The 26,765-nt window shown below is 41.1% G+C and overlaps 1 protein-coding gene across 2 annotated transcripts in view; it reads left to right on the forward strand.

Moving 5' to 3' along the window:
* Amotl1 (angiomotin like 1) overlaps positions 1–26,765 on the forward strand; it is a 130,083-nt gene that overhangs the window by 79,645 nt on the left and 23,673 nt on the right. For both annotated transcript variants that reach the window (XM_010633655.2, XM_010633654.2), the window contains exons 7-8: positions 20,603–20,748; positions 24,423–24,572. In XM_010633655.2, the coding sequence (XP_010631957.1) occupies positions 20,603–20,748; positions 24,423–24,572 (296 nt within the window). The remainder of the gene's footprint in view (positions 1–20,602; positions 20,749–24,422; positions 24,573–26,765) is intronic.

Raw genomic sequence — 26,765 nt, forward strand, 5'->3', positions numbered from 1 at the left:
TTTTTTTTTTTTTTTTTTTTTTGGTACCGGGGATTGAACTCTGGTCTCTGCAGGTGCAAGGTAGGCAGAAGAACCACTGACCTAAATCCCTGCCCCAAAGCTTGATTTTTCATAATTTTAAATAGGTTTTGTGCTGTTTACTTTCTGTGTGTTAATTTAGCATACAGCTTCCTGGTCTCGGTGAGGCTCTCTAGTGGATCTCAGAAACAAAGCCAAGACGTTATTTCTGTATGTGTTATTTCTGTGATGTTGATTCGATCCTTCTGACCTGCAGTTCCTCTTAATCTAAAATCTCCTACAAGGAATAGCAACATTACAATACTTCCTGGCACCTGGCACTTCAAATGAGACACAACCTTTTTCCTTAGGAAAGGAGGGAAACCAAGTAGTCTTGGTTTTCTGGCCAGTTTTGTGCCCCTTTAGGCCATGGAGATCAAGACTGGCTGCACCTGCCAACATGGGATCCATTTAAATGCTTATGCCATACAGCTCCATACATAATGCTCTTTTCCTGAAACCGCTAAACCAAACCCATCTGGCCAGGAATAATAAACAGTTCCTTGTAAACCAAATTTATCAGGCAAATATTTTATTAGTTTTGCAGATAATAAAATCAAATTGGTTTTAATAAACCATTGCTCAAGGTTTGAATTTCTGAAAATTCTTTACACAAGCCAGAAATTCTAAAATCTTACTTTTTTCAAGATGTTTAGGAAATTGGATTCACATCTGTATCACTGTTTTCAACAACGTTATGTGTATATAAGTACTCATGAAGTATAGACAATTTGAAGAACAAACAGTAATATATTCAGGCATTGCCCATTCATTTTATAATAGTGATATTCTGAAATGTGGGCTTGTCAAATGCACCCCTACATAATAGCTGGGAAATGGCTAAATTTTTAAATTTTTACTACTGTTTTGTTGGGCTTAACTTTCTTTGTTTTCCCCAAATTTGCTTCTGGTTGCATTACACTTTTTTGTTACCTCTTCATTTAAAAATCATTTTTATTTTTCCACTGTATATTTTTATTTGTGTTAATTAACTTTGCAAAATGTTGGGTTTCATTGTGGTATTTTTATACATATTTTGATCATCTACCTGGTTCATTTTTAAATTTCTGTTTTTGGCAAGTGAGCACTATTGAGGGCTTTTGCCGCATATTCTTTTGTAGTTTTGTAGTAAGTGACTGGACCATTTTCTAAATTCACATGAAGAGCTATATCAGAACTTTGAATTGTTTGCTTCTTTAAGAAAATATATATTATTCTTATGGATGTGGGAGATTTGCCGTCTCATCTGAGCTTTCACTTGAAAGACAAATCATATGAATGGATTGCAAGTGGGTTTTTTCGGGGTGGGGGTTGATACCAGGGATCAAACTTGGGACCTTGCTCTTGCAAGGCAGGTGGCAGAACCACTGAGCTAAATCCCTGGCCCACAGTGGGGTTTTGATATGTGCTCTTTGGATGATTGTGTATCCTAATTAGGCAGAGTAAGGCGTGTCAGCAGTGCTAGGTTTGTGCATTCTGCTGTTACTGTTCGCCTTCTTGCTATGGTAGAAGTTAATCAAGTCAAAGTGGAAAAGCCAGTCCATTTTTGGCATTTGTTTTGGCCTCCTGGGCAGGCCCTGGTGCTGACAGAATAATAGGGTTTGGTGTTAGGTGAGCTCAGACACATTGCTAAAGACTTTAACCTTCTGGCTCAGAGCTGAAACATTGATAATCAGCCAGCTTTGTAGGGAATGATTTGTTCTGTGCTCCATTGTGTTTCAGACGCATAAATAACAATGACCAGAGGCATTTGTCAAATGCTTAGCTGTATCTTAGTGCTAATGGGTGGCATAACTGGATTGAGGCAGGGCCCTTGAAGTAGATTTGGTAGCAATGATAGCCACCAATTTTCCCATACTTCATCTTCACAAGATACGGTGTCCTTTCCTTATCATACTATAATTATTTGCATTCGGCTTTGCTCTTCTGGCTTGCCCAAGGAATGGACTCAAAATATTATTTCAAATTTAGATAGGTTTTTTTCTTAGTGAATTCTAAGACCCCATTGTATATTAAGGAAATTAGCTTGTTGCCCCCCCATATATGTTGCAGATGTTTTTAATCTTATAGAAGATTTTTAAAGTAAGCATAGTTATGCCTTCTATGTTTTATGTCATGTTCAGGAATTTTTTTTATAATCTAAAATTAGAATGCTATTCATCAGCGTCTTCAAATAGGAGTATGATATCACTATTTACACAGTTCATATTTTAGAGGCTAGCTTGATCGGCAGAGTTGATCACATGTTCATGAATGATTAACCTAGAAATAAGGAGACTTCACTTCTAAGGTGGTTTCAGAAGCTTCACACCAAGCCCTAGCTCCTTCATATGTATTATACAGAGCTGTCACTACTATTGTTATGCTGTCCTGCTTTTCTCTGTACCAAGGGCTAGAATTCCAAAGGGCTTTACAATATCTGGGCAAGATCTGTAGAGGTCCTGATCCAAAACGGTAGAAGTAGCAATGGAAAGTGGGGACAGATAAGGTGTGACACATTAGTAGTACTTGGTGACCAATTGATAATGGGTGTGGGGATTATAGCAACTAGATGGATGATCAGCCTTTACCAGTGAAAAGCAGGTGAACCAGGTTGGGATTAGATGATAGGTTCAAGCTGTTGAGTCATTTCACCTGCAGCCCAGGGGAGCGGGTATGGCAAGTGTAGAGATACCGAGGAGGCTACATGGGAGGTTTCATTTTAGCATGTGCGTACAGAATGGCAGGCATGAATTACTACCTCTCTTCATAGTTATTTATGTACTGCATTGTCTGAGTATTCTTTCAGAACCCTTATTATTAGAACAGAGTTTGTCAGGCTCCTCGTAATCATAATCATAATTATAAATATTACTCACTCATGGGAGCCATCCTTTTCAAGTGAGCCTTTTGCAATTCTAGCCCTTAGTACAGAGAAAAGCAGGACAGCATAGCAATAGTAGTGACAGCTCTGTATAGTACATAGGAGGGCTTAGTGTGAAGCTTCTGACAATCACCTTGAAAGTTAAGAAGGAAAGGGAAAGTGGAGGGTAGCTTGCTCAGCTTCTTTGGTAGTGTTCATGTTAATGCTAGGCTCCAAGAGCATTCAAGCAGCTCTTGCAATACAAGCAAAAGCCAAGTTAATGAAGGGAAGAAGTCCTCTGAGGATGACTATGTAAATGTCATTTTCTCTTAGAAACTGAACTCTGTTCTTAAATTGGAGCCTAGGAATGCCCTGGTGGAGCCTAGGAAGAGGCCTAGGTAGTTATCACACAGTTGTAAAGGTTGAAATGGACCATGACCAATGTTGTTCCTCTCCGCTGTACAATCTGTCTGCATTGAACATCTTGGAAAATTAAGTGCTTGGGAGTTGGATGACCTTGAGAAGAATTGTTCCCTTATCATCTCATAGTGTTACAGCATTCTTTTTTGGAGAAGTTAAAAGTTTTATTTACTGGTTTATTGGTTTTGGTTAGTTGTTTTTCAAAATGTTTTTGCAGCTTATAAGATAGTGATGTCAGGTCAAATTGCTTCTGAAAAACAGGGCCTGTAGCTAACACCTGCTTGGTCTGTGGTTTCTTTGCCCTTAACTTAGGTTCCCATTTCCCCATTCATTTATTTGTGATACACACACACACACACACACACACACACACACACTCTGCTCAGAGGTAGTTCGCTTACACACACACACACACACACACACACACACACACTCTGATCAGAGGTAGCTTGCTGTCAAAAACAGAACCGCTGGACCTCTGGGGAATGACTATGATTCTTAGCTATGTCTTCTCAGTGAACCCTTTTTACCCTCTTTTTTTTTTTTCCTGAAAATTTGATAACTGCAAAATTCCATCTGCTTTAGGCCAGAGAGCCAAAAATAAAATACTAGATGCGGGGAAAGTAGACGGGTGGAGATGAAATTTCATTTCACTGGAGTTTTCTAATAGATGTGTCAGACTCCTGTCAGGTTTTTGCCTGAGTGGGGACAGGATGGATGCTGAAAGGCTTGTGATATTCCAGGACATCACCAAGTCGTGTTTAGGGGATGCACAAGCATCTCCACACTTTGGGGTTTTCTGTGCACCTCACATTAAGCACATCTGGATACACTTAAGTCTAGGTAGGTTGGTTTGGGCTATTACATGGTGTGCCTGTCGAAAGGGAAAAAGATTTTTTGAACATTCAGTGATTTTTTAAAAAAACACGATGAATAACATATACATACATATTTGATTTTTCTTAAAATCCTTGTGTGCTTAAAAACTAACAGAAAATATGTATGAGACCACGCTGGTTTAAAAATAATAATTTGGGCTTGGGATTTAGCTCAGCAGTTTGGTGGCCTGCCTTGCAAGCACAAGGACCCGAGTTCGATCCCTAGTACCAAAAAAAAAAACAAAAGGAGCTGGGGATTTAGCTCAGCAGTTTGGTGGCCTGCCTTGCAAGTAGAAGGACCCAAGTTCAATCCCCGGTACCAAAATAAATAAATAAATAAAATAAAAATAATAATTTCAGTGTACATTGCAATCATCACCCTTGAGTCTTATTTTAGATACTTTAATTTTCTGGCTCTTACAAAATATGAGTCCTAATGTTTCTTAAAATAAAAATTTCTCTTATTTTTGTGCTCCTCTAAGGTCTCTTGTGAACCATAAAGCATAAGTTACAATGACATAAACATTTATTCTATTGACTTACATAGAGCATACAGGGTTATTCTGAATCCTCATTGGTTTTTTTAACCCCCTGGTACCAGGGCTTGAACTCAGGACCTTGAGCAGGTGCCATGCCACTGCGCTAAATCCCCGGCCCTCTCATTGGTTTTTATTGATCAAATGTTGTGGGTTTCCATCCAGCTTCATTAAGAAGGAAGGTTAGGTGTCACACATAAGTTCACTGACTTCCTCTTTGAGCCTCCCAACACTTTGCAGCAACTCTTGACTCTGGACTCCTTAGAGCAGAGCTCGGACTCCATTCTCCATGGTCATGATTTATTTGCACTAGTTGGGGGAATCATAGGCATTCTTTACCAGTATTGCTCCCTAACCCCATTAAAACACCTACTGTCTGGGCCGGGGATTTAGCTCAGTGCTACCACACCTGCCTCACAAGCACAAAGTCCTGAATTTGATCCCAGATACAAAAAAAAAAACAACAAAAACCCTTAACACTCAAAGATATTTATCAAGACAATGAATAAAAATAGAAATAGTAATAGAAGTAGAAATAGTAAAATCCTAAGAAATAGTAGGCTTGAAATTCTCCTTATGCAGCATTAGTATCAAAATATCCTTTTAACTCACTAATCTCTATATATGTTATATATAGTTATACGGAAAGTTATCCTGGCTTATCATCTGTTATTTTAAGCATTAGGCCAATTGAAAGATACAATTAGAAAGTAACAATTTTAAGACATTCAGATTTCTGTTTTTTGTTTGTTTGTTTTTGGCCTTCTATTTTTTTTTTTTTCAAATACAAGACTATCCAGGTAAGAGAAATTTTTCATTATTAAGAATAGGAGTACTTCTCAAGAAAGTTGATAGTTAGTTTAGACTTGACTCCTTCTCTTTACTCTGCTGCGGCAGTGTTTGGGCTGTGCTATATAAACATTTTTGTACCACACAGCCAGATGCTGTCACTAACTGATTAAGCCAAAGTCACGCCAGGTACCGCATATCAATAAGCCGGGTGTGGTGGCGCAAGCCTGTAATCCCAGCACTCTCAGGAGATTCGCTGTGAGTTCGAGACCAGCCTGGGCTACATAGTGAGTTCCAGGTCAGTCTCAACTATACAGTGAAACCCTGTCTCAAAAAACAAAACAAAACAAAACAAAAACAAAACCAACAAAGTCATGCCAGGTACCACATATCAATGCCATGGGCAACACCCAAGAAACCTGCCAAAGTGACATCATCTCCATCAAGAAAGTTCTTTTACCTTATCTGAATTAAGTACTTTCTGTAAAGATGATCCCTACACTTGGTAGGACTGTGAACTCCTAAAACTCAAAACACAGGCCTAGCAAATAGCTTGTATTCATTCCTAGTGCCTCTCTGACATGCTCAGTGAGTAGAAGTTAGATGCTTTACCTCCCTGCCTCTCCATTTCCTTTAAAGTAATAGAAGAATAAATCTCTCAGGAAGCCTGAGGATAACTAGAGGTAGAAAATGTAAAGCAGACTTTATAAGAAAAAAAGTAACTCTTTTTTTTTATTTGGTAGTAGTGGTTGGAGGGTTATTGAACCCAAGGCCTCACACGTGCTGAGCAAGTGCACTAACACTAAGCCACACCCCCTCCTATTCCACAGTACTTTTTCCTGCTTCCTAGCAGCTATTTCAGTGCTTGTCTTCTCTGGAAGGACCTGACAATTTCCAGGGAAGGGGAATGGACTGTGCTCCCAAAGAAAGTCCTCATGCTACACTTAGCTGTGCTGAGTTTGGAAAGCAGAGCCTGTGAGCGCTTAAATCCTCTTGATCAGCCTTGATGGCCAGCATTGAAAAACTTCAAGCAACATGACAACCAGAAGTGCATAGAGTCTTCAGGGCATCTGTTTTATGTTCAGTCAAATCTTTTCCCTGAGTGTGAAAATTAATGCTACTTCATTTAGGCTCTGATTTTCTGTGCTTAATAAACAGAGCTGATTGAAGAACTGTCTCAGTCGTGTGATGGTGTCTGGTCTCTAGCAAGTGAACACGGGTTATGATTTTTACATTAATGGCTTTAAAAAATTATTCTTAGTATTCTTATCAGGCTGAAAAAAATGAGCTTCTTAACTTTTTTATGTTCTACGTTCTTTGTACTACATAGCTAAATAATGGATAATAAGCACAGACTGAAAAATAGACAAATCCATATGCATTCCATGCACCAGCAGGGAACCCTCACTGTCCCTAACAATTCAAAACCAGGCCTCAGATTCAGTTAAATGGCATTTTCATGGGGAAACCTTCCTGAGATAAAAGGTTATGTCTTCCTTTTATATACTCCTCTAACACCCTGTACTTTTTCCTTTGTGAACACTCATCACAACCTTGTATAAACAATGGTTTGAATAATCATTTTCTGTCTTTCCCCACCGCACTCCATGAATCCCAAAGGCAGGGGCCTGGCCTGTTTTACCTACCATTGTAGACTTAGACCATTACATTTCCAGATCCTAGCATTGTTCCTGGCATTTAGAGGCATTTAATAAATATTTGCTCGGTGTTGAATGAAGTGATCATTATCATTTATTCAAACAAGTAGTTAAAGACTACCTACTGTGAACTAGTTGTATTCTAGGACAAAGTCAACAATCTTTCTTTTAAGAACCAGGTGGTAAATATTTCAGGCATTGAGACTACAAATACTCAACTCTGACCCAGTATCACCAAAACCACCATAGATTATTCATAAGTAATGGTTATGGGTGTGTTCCAGGAAAATCTTGTGTACAGAAACAGGCAATGGGCCATAGTTTACTGACCTTGACTCTGGGGACTATTCATGGGGAGAAAGATGAAGGATCTCCAGCAACAAGAGAAACTATAGTAGGAAGATGCAAAGTAAAGATCTTTAGAAGTATTTCTTAGACCTTTGTAAATCACCTGTTTATAAACTGTGATATGGGCCAGGTGTGGTGGCTCACATCTTTAGTCCCAGCACTCAGGAGGCTGAGGCAGGAGGATCGCTATGAGTTCGAGACCAGCCTGGGCTACATAGTGAGTTCCAGGTCAGTCTCAACTACATAGTGATGCCCTGTCTCAAAAAGCAAACAAACAAACAAACAAAAAAACTATGATATAATTGTTCTCTTCTTAATACCTCATCAGGGGAGTGTGACTACTATCATTTTAGAAAAAGTGAGAAAACTGAGATATATAAATGTGGTTACAGATATTAGTTACCCAGAGGGTCCCAAATTAGCTAATGATAGAGATAAGGCCAAGCAGTAAGAGAGAGAGATAAGCCTGTAGTTGGCCATGATGAGTCATTGCCTGGATAGTGAGGTCTTGAGGGCATCTCTGTCAGGGGTGCCATCATTTCCAATTGTTAGCATCATGCTGGGAGATTAGCTGTGCAGATACAGATATGGAGAGGACCTTAAAGGTTACAAGTCTGGTCACCAGCAATGCATATACCCTCTGAAACACAGCTCAGTAGACAGCCATCTGATGGCCACTATAAATGACATGTCCCCAGAGGCTGATGACCTGCTGATTAAAAGTTATCCTGAAAGTTTGGTCCTGATGGCTATCCTGGTTCAGGCCAGTCTGGTTGTGATTATCTAACCACAGTCATAGCTGCCAAAGCTAATCAAACACTTATTGTGAGCTAAGCACTATGGTAGTCTCTGGGGGTACTTTGTCTCTTTTTATTCTTCAAGCAGCCCTTTAAAGTAAGTATTAAAGGTATTGTACAGATGAGGAAACTAAGGAACAGTAAGGTTAAGTGACTTGCCCATGGTTCTAGAAACTGGTAAATGGAGCTGATTTTGAATTTAGATCATTCTGACTCTGCCATGGGAAAACCCTCTCTTGTGGACCAGAGGAGTGCTGAAAGGCCTGAAGGTGAAAAATGGCGGTGTTGGACTTCCAGTCAGCTCAGAATAGCATCCACATTTTCTGAAAGACGAAATTGCAGCCAAGAATGATCAAGGATTTTCCCTTGACCCTACAGATATTTAATGACTAACCTATGACTACAATTCAACCTCCTTTTTCTTATTTTTCCTTCTTCTTTTCCAAAGGGTCAGCTATCAGTGCTGGGAGTAAGTGAAGATATCACATTTTTACCTTGAAAATAATCCTTAATAATAGCAAACAAAATTCTTGAAGTAGAAGTCTTATTTGGTTTCAAATAATTTAGCCCAATACAACGACTTAATAGTAATATATTCAGATCTTCTCGAATGAATTTTATTACAGTTAACATTCTGCACTCTGACTTCTTTGTCTATCTTCGAACCAGCGCCAAGTATAATAAAAGGCTGGACAATCCAGTACATCTTCTTCATATACCTGCCTCCATTAAAAAAAAAAAAAAATAGAACAGAATAGAGTTTGGAGTCTATAACATATTTTTCTCAAAATGTCTGTGAAACGAAACTTTATGTTCGTGAATTACAAAATTTTTAAAATGAGAATACAGTGAGTAACTGTGGTTTGGGTTCTTACAATTGGTTTTTGAAACTATTTTTAGTTCATGAATTATAGTGAGAGCCTACAGCTGTATCTTGATGGAACCAGAGACCTTTGAGAGGACAAAGTGTTTGGTTTAAGTCCAGAAAACTTGTTCTTATACCATTAAAAATAAGCTTGCATCTGCTACTAATTTTCTTTCTTGCTTACAAAGACTGTGGTTTGGGAGAAAGGAGGAATAAAAGGATCTATTCAAAGCAAGTTATAAAAATGACAATGGGAGGGGTTGCGGAAGTTAAAGGATGGGGAAAACATGTAATTGCAGGCAAAGCATTTCTTTCTCCTTGATCAGTCCTAGTATGGACTACTACATTCCCCTGTTACAATATCCCTGGCATCAACTTCTAATTTTCATGCCAGGTTCTAGTGTTAAGCCATGTCTGCCATTCAAAGAGACCATTTTAAAAACAGAGGTAGAGCTGGGGGTGTAGCTTGAGGCCCCGAGACCAGTCCTTGGTGCCACCAAAAAAGAAATAAAAAACTAAAACATTAAAAACATACTGTGTATGTATACACACACATATATAAGAATATATAGATACATATGTGTAAAGTATCGTAGTTTAAACAAATATAGGTATATACACATTAAATATATATTTTATATTGTGTTTGTTTTAAGGCCTTCTTTTCCTTCAGTTTTAGTGTATGTGCTGCCAAAGCGAGCACAAAGATTCAGTCACTGTTTTCTTTTGTTTTTGTACTGGAGATCAAACTCAGGACCTTGTGCTTGCGAGGCAGGCGACAGAACCAATAAAAGTTATAAAGTGTAGAGTTTCATGAAATGTAACCACCACCACAGTCAAGATTTAGTCAGGCCCCTGTGTCTGTAGGCTCCACATCCATGGATTCAGCCAATTATAGATTGGAAATATTTGGGGGAAATCGCATCTGTAATGAGCATGTACAGACTTTTTTCTTGTCATTTCTTCATACTGCATAATAACTTTACATAAAATTTACATTATATTAGGTATTATAAACAATCTAGAGATGACATTAAGTATACAAAAGGATGCACATAGGTTACATGCAAATACTATGTCATTTTATGTAAGTGACGTGAGCATCTTCAGATTTCATTATCTTTATGGGGTCCTGGAACCAATACTCCCTGGTTACCAAAGAATGACTATGAAAAATGTTAGTAGCTAGTATGAGTCTCCTTTTTCTCTCCAAGTGAGCTGGCTTTTCCCTCCAGAATCTGTCTGCTTATGTGCATGTCCCGGCACCTTAAGATCATTGTTCTTTACATTGCATCCCGGTTTTATGGTGTTTTCTTCGTGCGGACCAAAACTGTCTAGTAAGATCTTACTTTGCCATACCTGGAAAAAGACTAGTCTGCTGTTTATCTTTTTAAGTGGAACAAAGACGAAAAGGACTCGTATTCTGTGGTAATTACAGAAAGCATTAAGTCTTTGGGGTTGATTTGTAACTGATTCGTGAAAATGCCCCATGCATCCTCTATAATGAGGTATTATTAATTCATTGTCCAATTTATTATGACACTATAAACAGTCATATAAAAATAGCAGGTAAAACATGATAAAATGAAAAGTTTAACAATGTATTTGGAGGCAGAGCTGGCTGAACGGATAGACATTCAGTCAAGCAAGTAAGTAAAGTCCGTAGAATTAAAATGCAACTTGAAGAATGACTATTTCAGAGAAAATTATATTTAAGAGAACATTTACAGGTATTCAGATAAATATTTTATCAAATCATACCTAAGATATTTTACTTTTAAATTTACTTTGGGGCCAGGGTATCAAAGAACAATAGATAAATTATATAAACTAACAAAAATATGATAAGGTTTGTCTTACTACCTTAGAATAATGTAAAAGTATGTGACTAGGCTGTTAATTTCTGGTGATGAATATTGAAAGCTGTCAGATAATTTGTAAATTTTATTTTAAAGATTGAATTTGGATTTGATCACACACCAATACATACTATTATTCAATAACCTATTAAACTTTCATATCCCCTCAAAATAAAACATTTCAGCCATTTTTATTGCTAAAATCCCATAAAAGATTCACACTCAGTATGACAAGGGGTTTGCCCCATATGACGTAAACCCAGGAAAAAGGATGAGACAGACAGATAGCAGCCCCTGAACCTGGGATACAAGAAAGAACTCACTGGAAAAATTATCTTCTTCTAAGAAAAAAGCAAGGGGCAAAAGCTTACATCCTATGTAGTGGGCCTTGAAAACTATTATTTCTGAGGAATTTTGCTACCACACTGTGGTGGAAATTCTATTTTCCTTTTTTAAAATTGAGCAACAAAGTTTGAATAAATCACTTATACTTAGGTTTTACCTTATTTTTCCATATAGGGTTGATGTCTCTGAAAGATTTCTTTCCTATATTTTAATGACAGCCATTTTCACAAGTCTTTGTCTCTTTGGAAAAGAGTTCTTATTCAAGAGAAGGATTTCCTGAAAGCCCACTGTGTAAAATGCCTGGAACCTGAGGCAGTTTCTGCCTAATAGTGGGATACAGTCTTCAGAACTGCTCTCCTTCTACCTAGCCCTTGCCTTGGTACAGTCTTCTTTTGCTGGGCCTGGGTACTTCATACCGAAAAGAGGTTTAGCCCATGATTTGTGAAGCTGAGAGCACAAGATCAGACAGCCCCATATATTAAGCTTTAGTGAGGGTCTTCTGACTACTTCACAGAATGGCAGGTGGCATCCCGGGAACATGCACAGGTCATGGTGAGACAAGAAGGGACTCAAGGGAGCTGCCAGGCTTACAATGACCACGTGCTCAAATCTTTTGAGAGAAAATGCACATCGCTAGATAAAAAGTGGTGCCTCTGTGACTTTACATTCCATTGAGCTCACTTCTTAAGAGCACCAATTTCAACACTGCCATGCTGGGAATCAAGCTTCCAGTTTGTGGGGGACAAGTGCAAACCATATCCAAACCATTGGACCATTATATCTCCCTACTTTCTTGCTTTTCGCAGTCGTAGAGCTGAGACTGGTTTGAACTCTTTTTCCTAGAGTTCCTTTTACAGATTTCACTTAAAAAGTTTACTGTCAGCCATTTAAAAGAAGCCCTGCTTAAGTGTTCCTGTGTTTGTCAATAAACTACTTAACCACCCACTCATAACCTAGTGGAACTATGGCAACCTTGCCTGGGGACCTTTGTCTGAAGACCCTTGCCTGAAATAACAATGTGCCATTTCCTAAGAAATTGTACCTGTAAGAAGACCACAAACCACCAAACTGCAGTTTTCTGGGTCTGCCTTGTATTACTTTTCCGTTTGTGAATTAATAAATATGTCTTTTGAAATTAGATCATCTTTCATATTGTTTTGCATCAAATAAGCCTCCTGTGAATAGACTCCTCTCATATGAGATAAATAGTCCTTCGTTTGAATTACATTTTAAGGCTTTCCTTCTGTGTTATTAATTTGACTTTCAAACTGAGGTGAAGAGGTATGGTTAGAATTATTCAAAATCTTAAATACTATTGTAGACAGTGAAATAAGTGAAACTCCCTTTTATTGTCTTTATACTCTCACAATCTCTGGTAAAAAGAAATTACCTTTGGATCAACAAGGACTTTCTAATGGAGCTAATCCTTCCACTGTCCCGTAAGTTGTAGTTGACCTTCTGAGTAGAATCCTCCCTAACTTGTGTTCAGTGCTGTAGGAGAGGATGTCAGGGAACTCAGGGCTGAAGGATCCTTGAAGAAGAAGCAGGAGGAGAAACATTAAGAAGGGTAATTTGACAGACAGTTATTTGGACTTCTTTTCATAAGAGGGAGTCAGTTGCATCAGTATCGTGAACTTTCCAGTTACCAGAACTGACTGTTGGTGATGGTTGAATAACCCCACAGTTTTCCTAAGCTATTGACTTCTTTCTGGGTGGAGGAGGGAGTAAAGGTATAAAAGAAGAGGAGTTAGTATCCTGGTGATCTTTTTGTTACAAAAAGAAAAATCCGTGTGTGCTAGTTTAAGCCCCAATAAAAGGACAGTGTTTTAAGTTTGTATAAGTGTGTGGTGGAGCCCATAGGCGGGAAGTGCAGGCAGGCCTTTCAGAGGCTGGAAAACGTGTGAGAATCAAGTCAGTTTGTATGTGGTTATCTGTGTTTATCTGTATCTGTTTCTCTCTCTTCACTGTAGACCCTCATCCTCCTGTATGTGTCCACCCACTTGCTCCTTCATTCCCATCAGCGTGCCTTTCTGTGTTTCTCCCAAGCACACACTTGAACCCTAGCTTGAGCAGGGTTGCCAGTCCTGTCATGTCACTGCCTGTCCGAGGTTCCCACCTGATTCCCCAGTGAGAGACCTGTGCGAAGAGCTTGAGTCAGGTTGTCCTGCAGTGTTGATCAGCTATCAAAAAGGAGTGGTAGGTAGGGGTGAAGCAAACAGCTTTATGCTACTGATGGGTCTCCTTGCCAGAATTTAACCCCGCGGATGGAGGAATGTCACAGACAGATCTTTGAAATAGGGCATTGGCTGAGAATAACATGAAAGTTGTCTACTCCATAGATAAGTCCAGATTAGGAAGCATTTGTCTCTTTCAAGCCCTGCCTTGACGCACAGAGGTTCTGGGTGCTGTTTGCCATGTCTCCCCTCAGCTTCCTACCAAGCCTGTCCTCTGTGCACATCCTCTTCTCTGGGAACATTCTTTAGGCTCTTGTCCCTGAGACTACCCCTGAAATCATTCTTATCAGTGAAAATATTTCTAGTCCTTGGCATTTTGGAAAATGTTGTCTGAATTGTGCTACCTCCTCTTTAACCCTGTCACTACCTAAGGCAACAAGAATCATCCTTGAGAACTGCCAGGGAGATGCCTGACTCTTCATAACTAGATGTCAAAATGGGCTTGTTGTGCATCACTATTAAAACATTTGAGATTTGTAGCTGTAACAGGATTAGCTTTGTCTACTATGCTCTCTCTCCCTCCCTCCCTCCCTCCCTCCCTCTCTCTCTCTCTCTCTCTCTGTCTCTGTCTGTCCCTCTTTTCTCTCTTAACCCCCAAAATCCAATTTCTTACGGCTCAAACTTTTGTCCCAACTTGAAAGAAGAGGGATAATGTCTTTTAGGTCACTCCTTGATCAAGTTGGCAGCAGCTATATGGACCTTACGGAAAAATATGTCCAAAGCACATTGTATAAGAAAAGCTTAGAAAACTAATTCTTACTTGAGAAGGGCCAAGTGCAACTTTGCTCTCTTCATGAGTTCCAACCAGAAGTTGGAGCACTGAATTAAAACACAGTGGGATGGCACACCCTAGCACTTCCATGGGCAACCCCCACCCTCTGGGTTTCTCCACAGCAGTTACTGGTGCCCACAGTCCCATCATCAGTCTGCGGCGAGAGCCGAGCTCTCAGAAACTGTTTCAACAGCTGCCCGCTTTGAACTGCCAAAGGGAAGGGGAGATGGAAAGGGACTATCTTTGAATTAGAGGGCCCAGTTTTAGTTTCCATCCGTTTTGCCTTTGAGTAAGGAACCCCCAGTGGAACTGCCACTGACCTTTTACCAGCATCATAGCTCTTATTGCTGCAGTTTTCGCATTTTTTTAAATGGAGCTAATGTAAGGATCAAAAGAGGTTCTGTTTAAAGCTTGTGGCTCAGATCCTGGGATGTGGTAAGTCTCCAGGAATATATGTTGGTTCTTCTTGTTATTTATTGTTGAGCGCCAGGTCCCATTTGACCAAGAGTTGTTTTAATTTTCAACAGTCCTGTAAAACGCATCTTGTTAATTTCACTTGAGGAAATGGAGTCTAGAGAGGTGAAGTCGTATGTCCAAAGTCAACTGGTATGTGAAGGCGCCAGAATCAAACTGGGCTGGCCAGGCTTCAGAGCCTGTACCATGGCCTTGGGTTCAGGAGTAAACAGTGTATGACCATACAACCTTCTGTGTAAATGGGCTGTGGGCCATCAGGCAAAACAGCTCCCTGCTCCACAGTTTTGGGTAATTCATATCCACTGGGTAAACACACCTTGCTGGGCAAGAATTCCCCTGTGTCAACTTGCCTGTTTTAGGAATTCTCAGTGTATACATTGGAGCTCAACCAAAAATTTAGCATAGGATTGGTCTTTCTTGAGAACCATCCCAGAGGCTTACCTAATAATAAACTGAAGGGGTGTTGCTGTGAGGCAACTTTACCCAGGGTCTCTCCCTTGGTACCTCACAAAGAATATCTTTTTAGGAAGTGTCAAATACGGGCTGGGATTCAGCTCAGTGGTTCCTCCGACTGTCTCACAAGAGCAAGGTACCAAGTTCGATCCCCGGTACAACAACAATAATAATAATAATTAATAATAATAGCACAGAAAGAGTCAGATGAATCTCATAATTCCCACCTCTTCAAGGAGCTAGGGAGCTCGGCTGCCCCACTGTGAGTCACTGCCTTAAACCTTTCCATGCCTGTAGCCTAATCAGATATCCTCTCTTGTGTTCTCATAGACCCTCTGCATGCTTTTGTTTAGGGAAACTTGTCATATTGCCTTTGCCTTACCTCTGTGTCCTGGCTTCACTTCTTGCCAAATTGAAAGCATCATGCTAACTCCTACTGATAATTTCTGTAGCCCCCAGAACTGATCATGCTCCTGGAACAATAACAATAATAATAACAACAATAACCACAGTGTAATTGTTGTCAATCAGTTGGTGAGGGTTCTTTTGCTCAATTTAGATGGAAATCATGAATCAGCAAAATGCAGCTGTTAAAGTTCTTGATGCTGCTGGATAATGCTGGGTGCCAGCACTGCCTCTGCTGGCCACTGCCATCCACACCAGCTTGTTCCAGATGGTGTAGGTCACTGTTGCTGGTGCTGGTCTTTGCTGCCTGTCTTCCTTGGCCGCTGGTGTCTGGAGATCTTCAGGGCTAACAGCTCCTAGTGTTTATTGCTCTTTCTGTCGAAATGACCATTCTGTCCACACTACTCAGGACAAGAATCCTGAGTAGATTTATAGGGTCCTTGGAGCCTTCACTTCCTGAGAAATAAATCACAAATGGATTTACAGGACCACAAAGCATGTCTTTAGTAGGACTTGTTCTGCAGCACATGGGGATCAGTACGCCAAAGGCAGCCCTCCTAGACTAAGCCAAGAAGTGTGAGAGGAGTGCGGCTTACATAGCAGCTGCAGGCCTGTGATAGGTCCAGGTGCAGGCCCGGTTCGAATTTGGGCCTCTTGATTGGTTCAAGCACTGGCCTGTGATTGGTCCAGATTAGTGTAGGCCTCCAGCACAGTGGCAGCTGTCATGGCAGCACTTCAGTGAGGAAGCAGGATAACACAGGCTGTTTGATTGCCAGCTGTCACATCTCTGGGGAAAATGGCAGAGCTGAAAGCGGGAAATCTTCAGAAGGCTAGCAGTGTCCATCACAGCTAATTGGGATTTAAAGAGGTTGGGAAAGTTAACAAGGGGCCCAGATCCCCCCCACTTTTGATATTAGCCGCACCATGGTGTCCTCTTCCCTAGCATGTAAAGTAGCAGAAGCAGGGGAGAGGCACTACGGCCAACAGCCAAGCTGCACTCAGGCTGGAGCAAACTGGAAGATGGTGGCTGCTAAGTGACTAGGGAGGACACCGAGTCCATGGCGGGCTGATGGGGAGCAGGTCAGAGGGGAGGGGTGCAGAAACCACCAGTTGAACCGTGCCCCTGTCTGACCGGCACAGGAGAAATGAAAGTCTCCACTGTCCCATTATCATAATTGACATTTGTTAGTCTTACTATGTACTTGTTGAAGTACATGGTATGGTGATCCTTTAAAGGCAAGAAAAGAAGAAAAAAAAAAACCAAAAAACAGGGAAATATTCCAGAAGTCACAAAAGTGTAAGCAGTAGGTGGATGTGAACCCAAGCAGCTTGATTCTGGAACCATGTTTTAGATCAGTATTTTGTGTCGCCTACATGTATCACCCGCTCAATTATGACTTGTTAACAGATAAATGTGTGAATGCAGTTGCTGTGTTTTGAGAAATACGACTTACAGCATACTTAAATGTGTTCAGTAATAAACCTCATCTCAGTGAGACTCTTCTTCAACACCTCTCTGCGTGTTTCCACAGGAGAGGCAGTTTTTGTGAACATGGGTAGAAAAATACAAATTCTGCCTCTCTCGTTAATGAGCATCACGTCTGTGGAAAAAAATCACTTATGCTTTCTTATTGTTATTTCCCTAAACTGGAAAATAAGAATAATAGTACCTACCTCATACAGTAAACAGAGTAAAGGAAATATTATCAAGGGGATGATTAAAGCGAATGATGTAAGTAACCATCTTGAAACACAGTATTCACTGGACAAACATGAGCAGATACTATCATTATTGCCATGAACATTGTTTTAAAAACTTTTGATTGAGAGCACTACCCCCTGCCCATGGGCAAAAGGCACTGAGCTGGTGTGAGTGCTATGCAACAATGTAGCTGCGGCATGAAGCCTGTCACCAAACTCAGGACAGGGATGTTTTGACCCATGTATTTCCGAGGCCTTCAAGTCATTCCAGAGTGAATGAAGCCTTCAGCCAGTATTCACACCTTTCTTTTATAATATAAAACACGGGGTTTGAGGAGCCGGGTCAGAGAGGAGACTGGGGTGTCCACAGTCAGTACTAACCATCTAATTAGTAGTGGTTTCTAAATGAACAGTGAGTCAAAGGCAAAGTGAATAGCTAGGTAACAAAGACTGGTAGGTTGTAAGGACACTGAATATCTAATAGCTAATAAGAACTGCAATTTGTTGTTCAACTGGCAGTGAACTGGGCACACAAGAGAGACTCAATTTTTTACTCAACATTATTAGTCAACCAGGCACTCTTTTAGGCTCAAGGAGTCAACAATAAAACGGATAAAGTCTCAAATATTCGGGTCCATCTCCAAAAACAAAGACATCTAAACCACACTGTGATATAGATGCTATAATTTCCTTTTGATTGACAGGGGAGCAGAGGCTCAGAGGCTGAGAGAGTTTAAATACCTTCTGTGAGGTCTCATAATTGGAATGCAGTAGACTTGGGAATGTAATCTAGGTCTTCTGATGCTACAGTTTATTCTGTAGTCCCAGATGATACTTTCTGTCAAGGAAATAGCAAATGCTGGAATCCTGTGAATGCCCCTGTGTATGTGTTAGAGGGGAAGAGCAGTTTAAAACTCTTATCTAACTTGTTGTCATTGTAACATAGCAATAATTCTGATCATTAATTTGCAAAAAAAAAAAAATACTTTGTAGCTTCTTTTCATGATCTGGGCCTGTCATTTTACTGCTTGTGATCAAAATCTAAGTGGCTCCATCAACAAAGAGGGGAATTTTTATACTTAGGTCAGTAAGCAGGTAGAGGCTCTGGAATCCATGGGCTCATTCCATGGTATGACTGCCTAGTGACTGCTGGGTGCCTTCCAAGGCTGGACAAGGCCAGCGGGCACCATGTGCATTGAAACTGTCCAAACCCAGGGAGCTACTGCTTGGATGTCATGAGTTTAAACAGAATGAGTGAAATGCTGTGGTCCAGTCAAGGCTAAGGGCGGTGAGGCCCAGAGCCAGGTGAGGGTAGCTGCTTACCCCTTTGGTCAGGCCTTTTACATGCCCATTTCCCACAGATTGGGAAAGAAGATTCATAGACAGCATTTCAGATGCCACTGGAAGGGAAAGGGAGGAGGGCAGTTGGTCACTGGTGGAATGTAAAACCTAAAAGCAATGTTCTGTTCTGGATAGTGTCTTAGTGGCCTCATTTTGCTTCTAGGGCCTGCTTTTGTTTCTAGATCACACAGCAACAACTGAGCTGTCCAAGGCTACTTATTCAATCTGTTTGTTCAGGCTGTTCCATAATTTCAAAACGCAAAGACAGAGCAGACAAGAGGAAAGGACATCCTAGTGGGACATCAGTAGACTGGGATTCTGCCCCTGGCTCTGCCCCAGTTGGCAGTGGAACCCTGGACAAGGAACTTTGCTCCCGTGGTCATTAGATATTGATGTTTTCTATGATACTTTCTGGCTGTGAAGTTATGATTTTGTTATCTGTTATTTGTAGCTTTATAGTGTCTTTCTAATTTTCATATCCTGTGCTCAAACCACAGTTTTTTTTTTGTTTGTTTGTTTGTTTGTTTGTTTGTTTTGCTCCTTTAGTGCACTATTTTTTCTATTGTTCCCAAGATCATAGTGTTGGTCTCCAGAAATTGCTGACATAGCAATTTCTGAAATTAGTGAAACACTCCATACAGAAGCAGATAATGAATGAATGCAGCCACTGTCGACGTGTTGGTGTGCCTTCCTGTCTTGGGCTCTCTGTGTTGTAGTGTGGGTTGCTAGGAGAATTGTGGTACCTGGCATGTGATAATGGGTATGAAGCATGTGAATGATACGGGCACACAGAAATGTTTCCAACTACTGCTGTCACCACCATTATGTATCTCATTTTCTAGGAATATGGTATAGTGTTCGTATGGTTTTATAACCACTTCATGTCAATAATAAAGACTTTTTTCCATGTCACTAATAATCTAATTTAATTTTCGTGGCTGTGTACTATTCTATTGTAGAGTTTATCCAATCCCCTCCCTTACAAATCCCTTCAATCTTTTTTGTATTATAAACAACATACCTAAATAATCTATTTTAAGAGGAAAAGATCTTGCTTTGTAACAGAAAATGTGTTTTTCATAAGCCATGCGCATTCCTGTGATGCTACCGACTTCTCCCACTTAATTTAGAACTGAAGTATGTTTAGGAAGGTGGGCAGAGGTGATTAAGGGCATTGTAGCCTGGATCCACATGCAAAGGGACTGTGATTATTGTTACACTCACACTGAATGAGAGAAGAGCAGTTTTCCTAAATCCAATGCATTTTCCCTTCTCCCTCTTGATCAGAACCAGGAGGAAATGTGTGGCCACATTTGGAAAGAGGACCCAGGAGGAGATTGGAGTCTTGGACTTGGAGCTCCCCTCTGCTGTCTGACTGAGACAAATAGCTCATCTTCCTGGACCTTGGTTTATTCTTCTATTAATGAGAATATTGTTATTACTGAAAGTGTCTGCCCTTTCGCTACAGGCTTGAAAAATGCAATCAGGAAAAGTTGTGAGCATAAAATCAAATAGGTGCAAGACTAATTTGAAGCATTGAAGTCAGTGTTGTAGAGAAGTGAGTGGTAGGGAATATGGGCTTGCTGGTTCTTGTTTGCTTCTAATCTCAGCAACTGTGACCTGGAATGTCTCTAGAGTTAACGGTGGTTTTTGAGAGAGTTCTCACCTTACACATCACCACAATTAAGAGGGAGCAATAGTGGTAATTCAATATTGTACTATTTGCATGCTTTTTTTATTCTTAATCCTTGCCAGATGTAGACTGGCAGTGAGCCCAGAGACTGAGCACTTTCTGAGAGAGGTAGTTTTATTCTTTCCTCCCTTCTAGACAAAGAATTCTTGAAGGAAAAGGAGAAGTTAGAAATGGAGTTATCAGCAGTGCGGACTGCGAGTGAGGACCATCGAAGACACATTGAGATCCTGGACCAAGCTTTGAGCAACGCCCAGGCCAAAGTCATCAAGCTGGAAGAGGAGGTGAGACCAGGCTTAGGGACTGGGTGGGGGTGAGAGGAAGGCAGAGCCCAGAGGCCTCCACTTCTTTGTCCTAACTCAGCTACTTTAAACAACCAGTCACAAGGACTTGACACTGGGGGGGGGTGCGGGGGGTGTTGGAAACTTCCCAAATAAAAATGAATAAAAGCAGAGTTTATCCACCCCCAGAGGCAGGCAAAGTCTGAAAGGCACACATGAATGCCATCAGCAAAGAGCTCACAGCCTGAGGCCTAGTCTAAATCCTGTTGGACTGGATACCACTGGTGCCTGTACAGCAGAGAGACAGTTTTTTAAAATAGCCCAATAGCTGTCTTTGGGCTTCCAACTGCATAGAAGTAGGCAAAAGTTGTCTGATGGGGTGGGGTGTTCAACAAATGCATCTCCAGTTCACAGAACTTGGCTTGGCCATGCAATACCCCACAACCCCAATCCAGGAATCTTTGAGCCCATTCAAGCATTATGGATTTGGTAATTTCTGATGAAGTCAACCCCTGAATTTAACTTTGGTGCAGTGGACTTTCCCTTTAAAGTGGAATGGAGAATCAGAACAACCATTTCTGAGGTCCATGCTAGGGAATCCAGGCTATAGAGGCTGAGGCAAAAGGAGGAAAGGTGCAGCCCCATGCCATGGTGGCATCTCTGTGTTACGGGGCTGAACCTGAGCAGGATCCATTGCAGGAAGTAGACCCTCGGTCTTGAGGCTTAACTGAGATAGTCCACATCAATTCACAGCTTTATGCTTGGAACACAGAAAACAGTAATGCTATTAATTCTACTGTTGCTATTAATTCTACTTATTACTTTCCCAACAACAACCTGGGGGAAAAGTTACTTCAAATAGCATCTCCTGGCAATGGTAACTCATATCTCTGCAAACTTCAACTGCACAGGTAACAGCGCTACAGAGGAAGATTTTTATATAAACAAGGATTTTGTCCACTAGAAGCTACTTAAATCCTACAAGTCCTGTTTAGAAACTATGATATTTGTTTGTTTGTTTGTTTGTTTGAGACAGGGTCTCACTATGTAGTTGAGACTGACCTGGAACTCACTATGTAGCCCAGGCTGGTCTTGAACTCACGGTGGTCCTCCTGCCTCAGCCTCCCAAGTGCTGGGATTACAGACGTGCGCCACCATGCCCTGCTAGAAATTATGATTTTAACAGTAGCAAGAGGATCCCAGGAGGCAGCCCAGAGTGTCTTTCTTGTCGCCTCATAAATTGACCTTAACCCCTTGACGGCAGGAGGCCTGCTCTGAGGAAAGGAGGACGCCTTATTTTTCTAATCCCTGAGTTCACTTCTTGAGGATCCATCTCTGCATATGGAGTGAAGGGAGATTATGGTTTTTAAAAAATTTGTGGAGTCCCTTGATGATAGGTTCTCCAAAATCCCCATTATGGTCTTTTCTTGTCATTATTTGTTGGCAACATTTTTTTTTTTATTGATTGGAGCCTCTTCAAAGTGACTCATGTGTCTGCTTGTCTGCTTCCCATTTCACTACTTGCTCACAGTAAAGTTTCTTCCAAAGGATCTTACTTCAGTCCAGATGGTGGATACCAAGAGCTTACCATAGTTTACCATGCTGGTTAAGAGTGCACATAGAGCCAGGCTGCTGGGATAGGGTGTGTGAGCTCCATGATACACTGTGTGACCCTCAGCAAGTCACTTAGCTTCTTTGTCATCTTTCTCCACTCCTAAACAGAGACAGTAAAAGACTTTCCCTCTTACTGTCATTGGGAGGATTAAATGAGACACTGTACATAAAGCACGAGGCTTGTTGTAACTCTGAGAAAATGTTGACTGATTTAACCACTGTTTTTAATCATCTTCTTTGTGATGTATGCCTTGCTAGACTAGACTTAAGGTTTATATAAAGGTCAAGAAGACAGAACCATGTCTTTGAGGATCTTGCTGTAGCTTAGGGGTGGTACTTGTTTATTTATTCATTTCACACACACATACTGGGTGACAGGGTCTGTTCCAGTCATTAGGGATACACTGTTCACTCTGCCTAGTGAGGACCAAAGTGAACAGATCTTCTAGTGCTTGCAGTCATTCAGAAAACTGTGTGCAGTAGAAGACATGCTAAGTAGTGTATGAATGAAAACACACTAAATAATTGATCCAGTGAGGCTTCTGAGAGTTGCAGAAACTGTACTTAGTAGGGTCCCAGAAGTCTACTGAATTGAGTTGAACTGTCGAAAGCACAGTGAGTAAAAATGCCATGTAAAAACTGACCCTCAAAACAACTGTCTATCTGTTAAGTTCATGTCCATTCATTGAAAGAACAGAAGTATCTCCATTTTATTCCAGTGGCTTTGGTTACAGAAAACCAGAGGTCCTGCTCATGGCAGTGTAGCCTGCTAAGTCAGAAGCTCTCCTAGCAGCAAGCTAGATCACTAGCACATTGCAGTGTGCCAGTGTGGTCAGGACTGAGTTATCTGCAAGGCGTCTGCACACTCAGGTACAGAATGACAGGAAATAGCACCTGGTGTCCTTACCTGGGACCAGCTCTAGTAAGTGTCTCATCCCAATTTTTGGCACCAGCTGATTCCCAGAATGACAGAAATGTGCCTGGATTTATGAACATGGGCCAAACTTCCAATTAGGAGAAAACAGTTTGGATAAAAGTTTAAAGTTATGGTTCATGATTTTAAATCTATACCAGATGTGATGTTACTTAAATCATTTTAAGCTTAATTTCCACTTCCTGAAGTCATTTTGTTGAATATTCATTATGCCTTTCTTTTCTCTTCAGGGCTGTCAACTACTCAAGGCCTCTGAAACCTTCAGTCTATAAATATTTATAGTAAATTTTTATACACAGTTATACATGCATATATACACATAATTTATAGCAAAATAGTTTATATTTATCTTGGAAAAATTAAAATTCCTTTTTCATTACACAGATATTCTTTAAACAGAGTTAATGCTTTAAGTATTTATTGTTGGTATTTTTTTCATGGACCAATATATAGGAAGACAAAAACAATTGTGATAGGGCTGGGGATTTAGCTTAGCAGCACCTCGCCTGCCATGCAAGCACAAGGTCGAGAGTGTGATCCCCAGTACTGGGGAAAAAAAATAGTTGTGATAATATATGTAATTTTTATTTGGGTTTTTTCAATAAATAGGGCCGGCGCTTTGGCTTAGTGGTTCCATCACCTCCTTCACAAGCACAAGGACCCAAGTTCGATCTATGTTTTACAATAAAAACATAGAATAAATATTTCTTCATGATATTAAAAGCTCTTTATTAAGCCTCATATTTAGCTCAGTGGTTCTGCCGCCTGCCTCACAAGCGCAAGAACCTGAATTCAATCCCCATTACCCCCCCAAAAAAAGCTCTTTATTAATTTAGTGCCTGCAAATGCTGTAATTATTAAGAAATAACCAAGCATTGAGCTCAAACTGTACAAATTACCAAAAGCAAGTGCCCAGCAAGGTCTCCCATTCCAAATATCCTGGCCATTTTAAAGATAACTGATGGCCTTTGTGTACAACTTTTCTGTCAGAGCACACCTGGGAGAGGAGAAGGGAGGCGCCCACACCTGCACTTTGAACACAATCTCCAGAAAGTCTGACTCCCACCTCCATTCCAGCATTGACAATCACGGGGTTCAACTCTGTGCTATCTCCCTCTTCTCCGTTCAGCTGCGAGAGAAGCAAGCATACGTGGAGAAAGTTGAGAAGCTGCAGCAGGCCCTGACACAGCTACAATCTGCATGTGAAAAGCGAGAGCAGATGGAACGCAGGCTGCGGACCTGGCTGGAGAGAGAGCTGGATGCGCTGAGAACCCAGCAGGTGAATTAAATTCAGTCAACAATCATGTATTGCCCTCAAGGGCTGGCCACTGCTCCCTGCACTCAGAACTCCCTGTCCTGAAACCCAGCCACCAGGGGGACATTGGGAGGTCCATTCACTATGGAGAAACAAACTTCCTCACTGAAAGAAAGGAATCACCATGTCAGGGCTGGTGAGAGGGGAAGGCAGCTTCACACGTGAGCTGGACTTTGAAGGGTGACTTTGTTGGACATTCAGGGTCAAGAATGTAGGGAACACATAAAGGAGAGGGGCACAAAGTGGCAAGGCAAGTCCAGGGCAGCTGGGTACTATAAGGACTGCCCATTGAAGTGGCTGGTGAGGGGCAGTGGCCTGTTTGTGGAAGGTAGTTGGTCAAGTGGAGAGAACGGGCTTCCTCCTGTAATCAAAAGATGAAACTATAATCAACACCCTGGAGGGCAGATGGTGAAGACTCACTTGAAGACTCTTAGTGTGATCTCGGGTATAGTGACAAAAGAAGTCCATGGAGGAGTTAAAGACAGGAGCTGGTAAAGGGTGAAATTAATAGGACACTGTAATCACTGAGTTTTCAGAGGTGATTGAGGGAAGGAGCTCAGGACCATCCTTAGGAAGTAATATGGGCCATAAGCTGCAATTCCTTCTGCTTACTCTGCTGGTAACAGCTGATAATGTCACTCAGCTACAAGTAAGCTTTGGGTAGAATGCTCCAGCCAGGGCCAGTGTGCCTCTAAAGCAAAGAGAAAAGTCTGGCAAGAATGCTCCACTGCAGGCTGGCCAGGGCTCCTGGCTGCCCCTGGGCTTGTCTGTCGTCTGCCAGTATGATGGGTACAGCCCATTATGTAGCCAATGAAGAGTGTGCTCTCATCCAGGTGACTGGGGAGATGTAAGGCAAGCTCCTAGAATTATCTGCTGGGTAGGGCCTAGTAACTGTGGTTGAAAACACTTGAAAGCATGTACTCAGACCAGCTCAGGCCTCTTGCATGGCAGGCTCTTGCAGTTCTCTCTGGGTGTGTGCACTTGGCTGACAGAGGAAGTGTCACCAAGATTGCCCAGAAATTAAAGAAACCCACCCTGGCCTCCACCACCACCCTGGCTCAGTCAATAGCTTGTGAGGAAGGGCAGGTTCTTTTCCTGTCTTCTGATACTTTCATCTTTTGCCATGTACCCTGGCATCAGTTGAGACCTTCTACTGTTCTGTTGCTCAGCTATGGAGATCTGACATGTTCCCAACATGGGAACAAGGTTTCCCTGGTCCCAGGCATCATAGACAATAACAAGTCTCTGGCTGGTATCATAGGCACATCTCAACCTTTAGAGCCAAGAAGAACATTCTCTTCCAATGAATGTGTCATCCACACCCTACAATTAGAATACTTATGCTTAGTTTTTCTATTTTGAGTGCTGTGATAGCACACTCAACTCTTATCCTTGTCATGTATCAAGAAGAAATGAGATTCTGGAGTTATTGAAAAAATGCCCTAATTGCCACAGAGGACAGCTCTTTGTAGGGCATTCAGACCTGGGTGTGCTCTCCCATATCCATCCTTAGCGACAGCATGTGCTGCTGTGCAGAGGCTGAAATAGGCTAAGGCACACTGCCGGAGGCATCAGAACTGGGGCTCACCAGGGAAATTGCTCTTCCTGCACTTTGGATTTGTCTTTGGGAACCGATGGCAGATCCCCAGCTGTGTGTGGCTGACAGGAGACCAGAGAAAGGAATACAGTCTTTAGAACTGATAAGAATTTGATTCTCAGCATCTCTCCATTACTACTCTTTATGAGAGTATTAATGTCTCCTATGACGTGAAACACCTTCAGGTTTTCCTGTTAAGTTCTCACTAAAAAATAGGTATTTTTATTTTTTTTCTTTAATACTTCTTTATTTCTAATATTACCAGTAAGTATATATTATTCTATAACCAGAAAAGGTAAAAATGCTATTACAAAAAGTACATACACACATATAATTCCTTAAAATCATGAATTTCATAAAATTATAACTTTGTCGCCAGTGCCATGTGGTAGATGCTATAAGAGTCAGAGTCTGTTCACAGTAATGTCTGGAGCCAACAGACTAGTGAGGGAGCAGCTCTGCCAGTGTCCCAGGGAAGACTGGAGCCCACTCTAGAACATAGAATCATCTGAGGAACTGCTTTTCTTTTTTTTTTCTTTTTTTTTTTTTTTTTTTTTTTT

The sequence above is a fragment of the Fukomys damarensis genome, unplaced genomic scaffold (assembly GCF_012274545.1).
Source record: "Fukomys damarensis isolate Sample0158 unplaced genomic scaffold, DMR_v1.0_HiC HiC_scaffold_16, whole genome shotgun sequence".
Classification (NCBI taxonomy): domain Eukaryota; kingdom Metazoa; phylum Chordata; class Mammalia; order Rodentia; family Bathyergidae; genus Fukomys; species Fukomys damarensis.